The 9,942-nt window shown below is 39.0% G+C and overlaps 1 protein-coding gene across 2 annotated transcripts in view; it reads right to left on the bottom strand.

The window, feature by feature from the left end:
* Positions 1–1,484: 1,484 nt before the first annotated feature.
* papss1 (3'-phosphoadenosine 5'-phosphosulfate synthase 1) overlaps positions 1,485–9,942 on the bottom strand; it is a 22,154-nt gene continuing 13,696 nt past the window's right edge. For both annotated transcript variants that reach the window (XM_086295545.1, XM_086295544.1), the window contains 3 exons: positions 9,511–9,779; positions 6,619–6,848; positions 1,485–2,487 (listed from right to left, as the gene is read on the bottom strand). In XM_086295545.1, coding sequence (XP_086151671.1) covers positions 2,349–2,487; positions 6,619–6,848; positions 9,511–9,779 — 638 coding nt within the window. In that variant the 3' untranslated portion in view covers positions 1,485–2,348. The remainder of the gene's footprint in view (positions 2,488–6,618; positions 6,849–9,510; positions 9,780–9,942) is intronic.

Raw genomic sequence — 9,942 nt, 5'->3', positions numbered from 1 at the left:
AACAGCTTTTATTTTAAATGATTTCCCCCTTTTACTTCTGCTCACACCTTTTATCTTGGTTTGTTTTTTTTATCCTTTATTCTGCTTTTATTGTGCTTTTTTAAAACACTGTTTAATTTATACATTGTGCTTCCATATTTCATGTATTTGTTTAACATTTTTCATTGGTGCTTTTTGGTCATTGATAGTGCTTCCTCATTTGAGTTTTTAATGTTTTGTATGTGTTGTTCTCAGTTTTTTCAGCAGTAATTTAAGAACATTTAGTGTTGTGAACCTTTATACATGTAAAATAGTTTTGGCATATTAAAAACTGCTGAAATGATACAACCATACATGATCACTACACTGCAAACATATTTCATATTTACACAGCAGTGAAAATGCTTACCTCGATTCAAAAGAATATATTAAAGTATGCTTTAGCACATTAAACATAAGTGTACATATTGCAAAATCTACACCTCCTTTGAAGATGACACTAAATGTGTGGTTTAAAAAAAAAAAAAAAAAGTTGTACAATAGTCCTTCAAGTCATATGAACAGCAAGTCACTCTGGCAGTTTGCCATGTAGTAACACACCTTCAAACGGGTGAAAAATTTCAAAGCAAGATCTGATTATGGTGCAAGCAAGGTGAAAATGGACCCAGAAGTAAAATACACTGAGCATGCTACAACTGAGATAACATCAAGAGGTTATAGATACACACAGTAACAGACACCTGCATCACCCAGAGAGCACTGATCCTCTCCAGACAGTTAAAAGGACAACAGAAATCATAAGCCAATCTCCTTAAGAGAGGGGGGAAAAAAATCATTTGATCATTTTCCGTGTGAAAAAATAGCTCTGCTTTTGAAGTTGCCCCAAAGTCCCAGCTTGATTACCATTTGAGATTAAACAAGATCTGGTGAAAGGTGGAAAAATTTGCTGCTGACAGGTCTCTTCATTACATCTTGGAGCTGGGTTAGATGAAATATCCAGGGTCTCTCTGACAGATCTACTCTTCCCGGGTCTGGACTTAACCCTGCAGGTTCCACTTTCACTGCATCTGGGAGCCAGCTGCAGATCATTGTATACAGCGTGGAAGTGTGTTTAAGTTTGATTGGGGTCACTAGAAGGTCTGTCTTATTCAATATACAGCTCAATATACATAATGACCAACTGGGGGGTGAACTGACGTTCCAGCAGACAATGCTCACTAAGGCAGAGAAATGTAAATCTCCAGAGTTCATTGTTCATTCAGATGACCGAGTCGATTGAAAGCAAGTGAACGCATTTAGCTGCCAAAATATAAACAGCCACCGTGAGATAACAGTTAATTTCTAGAATAAACCAAATTCCTAGCTGTCAATTAAAAAAAAAAAAAAAAAAGAAGAAGAAATCTTTGAGAATATTTTATGTATATAAATCTCTTTGGTGTGCCTTAAGACGTGTTCCTTAATGTATCTAACAACTTAAGTTTAGAGAAAGAAAAAAGGTACACAAATTGTTCTTTTGGCTAAAAATGATTTATTGGACAAGGAAAGATTACAAATCTGATCCCATGGTAAAGCACAATAAAATATTAGCAATACATGACATGGGAGAAAAAAAGTAAATAGATCTCAAAGCAGCAAAGCTACAAACACAACACACAAAAAAGCAAAATTAAAATGGAGTGATACGTTTTTCTACAAGTTTAAGAAAGACTGCACTATACGGTAAAAAAAAACAAACAAAAAAAAACATAACCGCTGATCTGTTTTTCACAATTTTCTTGACATACTGGACCATTTCAATGTAAAAATACAACCAGTGATAGAAGAGGCAGGTGTCCAACTTCAATGTGAACATGTGAACTGACTTTGAGGACCAAGGCACTCAATTTTTACTTTAAACACTTGTGTACAGTAACATTTGAGCCACTACCACACCTGCGTGTATGCATACAGTAAAGAAGGAACAGCGTTAAGTCGACTCTAGTGAGTTGAGTAACATTTTAAATACTAGGACAAATTGTAACAACTTCTCCTGAATATTTGAGTACTGGTCAACAGTGACTCTTCATCATCATTTGGATGTTTAAAAACAACACTCTTAACCACTGATCAGAACTTACAGTTGTCATGTTAGTAAAGAATATCTTCTTAGTATACTGACCTGTGCTTCTACATTTCATAGTCAGAGGAGAGGTTTAGTTAAATAAAGCACATACAGCTAAAACACAGATAAGACTAAAACCATGACAGAAGCCAGAGTGAGTGAAGTTTGTGATAGAAATGAGTGAGTGGTCCCAAACCTCAGTAGAAACCACCACTGTGTTCCCATGTTTTTTGTCACGTTTTTCCTCCCCCCAGCTGAGACCTGACCTTTAGGCCTTCTCCAGTGACTTGTAGTACTCTTTCAACACGGCCCAGGCTTTGGGCGCCATGAAGCCGTCGGGAGGGTTCTCTCCCTCGCGAGCCATTTTACGCATGCGTGTGCCTGAGATGAAATCGTAATCTTGATGGCTGTAATTAAAAACAAAAAGACAGAGAGTGTGAGAGAGACACACACAAAAAGCAGGGGAGCTTTGAATAACAGATCTACTTCAATCAGTGAAAAGATGCCGATCAACGGCACGCCCAACAGAGCCAGCTGCTCTTTTACAATCAGTTGGATCAAGGAGCAGGCCAGTTAACATTTCTGCAAACCAAAAATGAAGCTTTTATGACACTCTCTTGTGACACATCCCACCCTGTGAAATTTGACATTATGATTGTTTGCATATGAGAATATATTTATGAATGACATTTCATATGCTGACCATTTCTCACAGCATGACATTCCTGCAAAATCACTCTGTGGCAGGAGAGATAATGTCACACGATCCGGCAAGCACTAGCATGCCAAAGCAGTGGTGGCTGGAAAAGGAGGCCAGTGCAGCTGACTGTCAACATGTTGCGCTGTGATTTATGCGCCTGTGTTGTGCTGCTATCTGCCTCACGATAGCTGTTGCTGCAAACCATGACGAAGTGAGAGAATCTGCATTTCTTTAATCCTGGGTTTAAACTGGAAAAAGGCAGCTTTTTTTTGGGGAAGCTTTGCAGAAAATACCAACATATAATCGCAGCTGCTTGATAACAGCAGTAACTGAGAAACGCTGGCTTTTATTTGGAGTCATATTTGTGTCCGCCTGGCCCATTGTGTTCATCGGCTAGACGATCTGATATTTGCAGTTAAGCCAGTTACAGTGAAAACAGTGGTTTTCTACAGTGAAAAAGCTCCATATGAGAGCAGAGAGAATGAATAAAAACAGCTGAAACCAGGAGGAACTGGTGGGACCTCTCTTGACTAGTGTATGGACAAACGCCGTGCGTTCGCGGGGGAAACATTTTGTATTTTATAATCAGATTTGATAGACCCTGTATTTGTGATCATGCAACATTCTTCAGTGATTTGATTTTAATTGAAGCATCTTCTGAGTGAACTCACAGACCTCAAATGCATTTCCCACTGTTGCAGGGCAAACTGTGCTTACTGAGGTTCTAGAGCTAGATGCTACATGAACAGTATTAACAGTGTTTCCCCTGAGACCGCCTTGAAGGGAAGCACTGCATAAAACCTGCAAAAAGCCTAAATAAACAGGTATGTCAGTAAGCTGGATATATAAGGAAGTCTGGGTGTTAACCTAACTTGCATGTTTTGGACTTTTAGAGGAAAATGGAGTATCCTGAGAGAACCCACACAGAAAGATCCCAGTCGGCTGGCGGACTTAATTCAGAAACCCTTTTGTTGGTTTGTTCTTCCCATTCAAGAGCAAAAGGTTTAGTTTTTTTTTTTAAAACAACACTGTCAAGAAAACGTTTTATGGTTTATATTATGATTTTGTTATTAGTTTAAAAAAAATTTTTTTATTTCGTTTTGACTTATCTTTTTAATTCAGTCAAGTTTCCAGAGTGCATTTTACTGTTGCAGTTCAGTTTTTATTGTTTAGAAAAAGTTTGGTTTTAGTGTTGTTTTCATTAGTTTCAGCACTAGTTTTAGTTTTTTTTTTTTTAAATAGTTATTGTTGCAGGTTATATGTCAGAGGCAAGATGTACATAAAAACTAACCGTTTTACCTCAATAATTTTATTGGAGTCTTCCAAGTTCACAAAATCATTTTTAATCTTTTTCAGTAGTCAAGTTTTTCTTTTTCTTTTAGTTAGCTAAAATGATTTTTTTTCTCTCCTAGTTTTAGTTTCAATTAACTACAATAACCATGATTTGTGGCACCTTAAAATGACAGTTATTAAACTTTTACGGTTTAATGCAACCTTGACTGATTCTAATACAGATTTAAATTATTACAATTAAAGAAAAATAGTCTTTGGTCCTGGAATCCAGAGCCTGCTTAAGCATTCCCGTATTTCAGTCCAAAGACTGTTATGCATGTTAGGGTGACTCTAAATTGGCTGTAGGTATGAACACTGACAGACTGACAGCCAGTCCAGGGTGTAGCCCTTCTTTTGCCCGATCACAGTTGGGATAAGCTCGAGTCCCCTCAGGACCCTGAATTGGACGAGCGGTTAAGAAAATGGATGGATAATATAAAATAAGCATCACCACTTTTGGGTAACACACAATACAATCAAACTGTCAGACTCACTGTCTGCACGAAGGAAATGCTTTCTAATATTGAGACTGAATTCTCCTCTCCAAACGTTTTTTTTAAGTATCTTTCACACGTTCTGAGATCCTCTCCTTTATATTTTTATGATTGATGGTTTCTCGCTGCACATTTGAGGTCACATGAAAAGTTCTGAACAGCGCTGTGTGAAGCAGTCAGCCAAAGACAGTCTTCATCTTAGACCAGTGCTAAGTGTAGCCCAGGCTATCCTCATTTATAAATTACTCTGAGGGATAATCAAGACTTTAAACATCTTGTTAGCAGACATTCACACTTATCTGAAGTGGGCTCACATTCAGAGAGGGTCAAAGTTGTGCTATTTAAAACGCTAAATTGTTATCACATGAAAGCGCACATCTTGAGGCTCTGAAACATTAAGAAACAGTGAAAGTAAGGTAAAAGAGCTCCAGGCAAATTCTTCAGAGAACAAGTTAATTATACAGTGTCAAATTAGAAACAGCCTTCCGTGGTCTGAGCCATTGTGCTTCAGAGAAAGACTGAGGGGTGTTGTGATTAAAATGAGCACCCATATTAAACCTAAAATGTGGCAAGGGCACCGTGCTTGAAAGAGTAGAAGATCATAAATCTAACTGAGTGACGACTGCAGATTTTAGAAGCTGAGTTGTGTTGAATGTCTGGCATTAGCATTAATATAAAAAATGGACAAAATATAAAATATGAGGTAATATTTTGAAAAAAATTAATAAAATAAAGCCCGTTTGCTCGAGGCTTCAGAGAACAGTCAGCAGTATGGTTGCTGGAGGTTCCTGACAGTCATCAGGTAAAAATGCACTGTGTAAACAAATACACAGTGCTACTCCAAAAACCTCCTTGTCCTTGCACTGCTCGCTAACAGTTTGCTGCAGTACCACATAGTTTGCATGGAAGATGCACACGTTTCTGCAAACACCCACCAGCTACTCACTGAGCAGAAAGTGCAATACAAACAGTTCCTTCAAAGTAAAAGTTCCACATTACAGAAAGTGCAATTTTTCTGCAGACAGCGTCAAAGTCTGCAGCAAACTTTGACACGCTATGATGCGTACGGAATTGTTTCCATACATGTTCATTTAACAATATGTGGCAAGTTATTTTTTTCCCTTTGGTTTTTTTCTGTTTAGGTTATAATATAAACTGTCAGATGCTTAAAATAATTCAAGCACACATTCCATTTTAACACAAAACCTCACATTCTATGTATATAATCAGACAACAGAAATTTTCTGTCAAGTAAATGTTTCACATGCAGAGCACCAAGCCAGTGGTGTCACTTCAAAGCCAACGATTGCTTAACGAAATCTGCTGATAACATTTTAAAACAAACTATTTCAAGGAGGCAGCGTACTTCGATTCACAGAAGAACTATGTGCCTGATCGGCACTTCACTTTGGACTTTACATCATAAACATGCATCATGGAAAACAAAGACAATCTTTTGATTAGTGCTGCAATATTTAGTTTTAACGCTGCTGGCTGAACACAACCCAAGTTGCACAACCTGATGGAACAGGCTGCATCAGACTGCAGGAAAGCCAAATAAATTGCATGATTGTTGTTAGTCACAACGTGCAGTGTCCATATACAGACTGTAATTAATGGCAGATCTCTGTAATTTTGAGCAACATCAAAGCCCGTAGTGTTGCACAAAAGCTTTTAACTGTATACGAATGAAAAACAATTGCTGTTATTCTTGGCTCAGCTTTTTAGGGCACAGAGAGAAGAAGAAAGCAAGAAAGAAAAATGAGGATTTTTTTTTTCTGCATACAAGACAGACCTAATGAGTAATTAATTTAAGGAATATAATTTCTGTTTAGGCTGCTCACTCTAATTGACCTAAATGTGAAGTATTACTCTGGACAAAATCTACAAATGTAATTTAATGTGAGTGAGCGCTGCCTGTGAACCATCTCTGTAATAAATTGATTTAAAACAAAGGAAACAAAATGGAAAAGTTTTTTCTTAAATGAAAAACCTTCAACAAAAGTACTCACTTTTTTGGATCATAAAAATCCATTGCCCTTTTGACCTTGTTGTAAGCAGCAACCTTAAATGGAACAATTTCGAGGGTGATGAGGCCCGGAGCCATGGTGAGCACCTTGGCTCCGTGAGTGGGCTCGTACAGGTCCTTTCCTGTGGCAGGGTGAGGCATGCCTGCAGGGTCACGACCAACAATGTAGAAATTGGCCCCGGCCACCATTCGTGCTCTGCAATGCCACTGAACCTGACAGAGAGAACAAAGAAAATGCTATAGCTGTGAAACTAACACTGCTCCACTTGTGTGGGATTTATAAAGACACACAATATGTCTTTATGACAAGTGTGCAAGACTGTACTAAAACACAGCAATCTGGGTAATGAAAGCAGCAACAATGACACTGTTAATAGCTCAATCACACTAGAGTCAAAATAGCACGACAACCTTTCTGCAACTAGGAAAAACTGTTGGTTGCCAGGTGATTCTGGCAACCACAATCCTCCATCGCAAGGTGCGGGACGACTGGTTGGAGGACTGCAACATGTCTCCAAATGGTCTCAATCTGACAGAGACTGACTGCATTCACTCTCATGCAGGCTGATGAAGGTTTGCAAATATCTGCATTTATAAATGCAGACAGACTGCCAACACATTTCAATCCGAGTCAGTCTACACCAGGGGTCAGCAACCTTTAACACCCCAAGACCCGGTTTCCACGCAAAAGAAAACACTGGGAGCCGCAAATATCTTCATTTTAGATGTCAGAAAGTAACACTGTATATACTGTTTTTTACTTTTATGCTTTGTGTGAACAACTAAGGTGTGTTGCTTATGAAATCCTTGAAGTGCTACAGAGAAAGTTACATTTTATTTATGTAATTGACACATTTTGAACTCTTAATGAAATATAGCAAAAGGAAAGACACCCAGCTGAACTAAAATGATCCATGTAGCAAACAAAAAGTGTTGTGAGCCGCCACCCTTATATCGCCTTTGGGCTTTTGGAGCCTTGACCTGACTTTTAAAAAATAATTGGAAAAAAAGGACTATGCTGCTAAAAGATGAAAAATAGATATTTGCAAAATTCTGCCTAAATATGTATTTTACCTGGTTAATGTGTGTGGCGTGGCTTGGTCTGCAGCGCCGCTGCAGGGGAGGCGACGCACCTGAGCGGCACCTGCAATCAGGCCTTGCTGCCTTAATGTCTGTGCTCTCTATGCTGTTGTGTTGGTATGTGTCGGCTGTATGTGTACAGCAACCGTGTGTGAAAAGTGGTCAATAAAGAGATGCTGAAAAGCGTGTTCATGGAAACATCGTCGGGTCTGCCGTGATATGTTTACAATGGGACTTCTGCTCCTGAACCTCTGCGCACAGCGTCTGCAAATCGGGGCTGTACAAGTCACTTTCATCTTTACGCAGGACTGTAAGCTGTCATCTGTGAGGCGTGAGCGGTGTTTGTCTTTAACATAGTTCACGGTGGAGAAGAGCTGCTGACATAATGTAGATCCGAAGATCCATAATTGGCCTACCTGGGGTTGAAAGTCTCGATAAATGCACGGTGTTTCGGCGGGTATATTGGCTTCCGCGAGTGTGACGCTTATTTCAAGCAATGAAAAAATAATAGAATATGATTTTATTTTTATATTTCAATATCACAATAATCTTCCAATTTAGAACTACAAGTTAAAAAAGAACATAAATAAAATAAAATACACTTCAGCTAAATACTTCTAATTTATTTTCCCAAACCACACGGAGCCGCACAATAAGGACTAAAGGTTGCCGACCCCTGGTTTACACCAATAAGCACAACTCGACTCTCTTTGCTCTCGGGTGCTCAACTCAACTAGCTGCAGATTTTGATTATATTCTCATACAAAAGCAATGCTGCAGAGCACCATTTGGAGGAATTTCTAAATTATCATTTCAGAACTGTGAGGTTCTGGATTGACTCTGAACGTATCAAATGTCTGTGTATGTAGACAGCAACAATTGGTTGTTTTCACTGATTTATCATGCTTAATTGGTATATTATTATCACAAACAGATTGCATGTAATTGCCAACTTGACCCCATTCCCTAACTCACTGCACTGAAAGCAGACTGAGTGCAACACATTTTATTGCTGCCTTGATGCACCACAGTTACTTTGAAGGCAGCAACTGACTGCAAGTGATCACAAACCTGGTCCTTGTCTTCAAAGCAACCATTTCAAAGGTGATGGAACTGCACGTTTATTGCACACGGTCACATTAACTTTGGTTGTTGCTTTTCTCCTACGCTGTTGCTGTTTTTCATTATCAATAACATCAGAAACTGGACTTTTTGCCTTGAAAATTACTATTACTACTGCCATTAGGTTTCTACATGTTCTACATGATTTTTAGATAAGACTGAGGTAACAGCAAGCCTTTAATGGGCTAAAGAATACTTTGAAAATTGTATTAATGAAGAGGAGGTTCTACATCTCTGTGGAAAACCAAGTCAGAAAAACTATACTCAGGTTGCGACCGTGCATAGTTTTCAAAAATCTCCCTTTCAGAATTAGAAACTGATTAAATTCGCAGGCTGAGATCCACCATCCTGCAATCTGCTCTCAATAATTTGTAACATATCTTTCTGATTATCATAAATGAGTGATTAAAAGATTCTCAGCTACAATCAGTCACACACAGAGGTTTGTGTATGGCATGAAAACGTTAAACAGAGCGCCTCAAGACAACTGTAAATTTCCTTTCCTGCCATTTTTCACTCTCAGAAATTTGCAAAGAAATCATGCGACAGCCCACTTCCTTTTCTGCCTGTTGTTATTATTCAGAGCTGCAGCCACGCTTTTGTTCTCTATCACGTTTGAAGCGAACCTGATGCCTTGTTTGAAGAAACCTCAAACATTCTTGATAATCATTACCTCAGTTGGCCCTGCATACATCATGGGTGAGGGAAAAATGGCAACAATGGTAGATTCTGGATTCAGAACGCCCTCCTCCAGCACAGCAGCATGCTGCTTCATTCTCCAAGGCAGTGGCACGTCATCATCTTTGGTCCAACCTCCTAGTGGGTGGAGCAGCAGAACAGGCCGACGGTAGCCTCGCTCGATCAGACGCTTGTGGGTGTCCTGCATCAGGAGAGCATGCCCGTTGTGGACAGGGTTACGCAGCTGAAAGGCAAATACAGCATCTAGACAGAGAAAAAGGAGGAAACAAGTTTGTCAAACGGCAACCAAACACATCTGCAAAGCAAAAGCAAAGCAAACAAAAGAAAATCATCTACACACAGAAATCATCTAGCTGCTTCATGCACATGAACCACATACAGTCTGTGTATTATTGATGGAGTGTTG

The sequence above is a fragment of the Aulonocara sp. 'chitande type north' Nkhata Bay genome, linkage group LG6 (assembly GCF_057382095.1).
Source record: "Aulonocara sp. 'chitande type north' Nkhata Bay isolate Kocher_YH1m ecotype deep benthic linkage group LG6, A_spYH_male_GT1.1, whole genome shotgun sequence".
NCBI classification, from domain to species: domain Eukaryota; kingdom Metazoa; phylum Chordata; class Actinopteri; order Cichliformes; family Cichlidae; genus Aulonocara; species Aulonocara sp. 'chitande type north' Nkhata Bay.
This window is presented reverse-complemented; position numbering and strand designations above follow the sequence as displayed.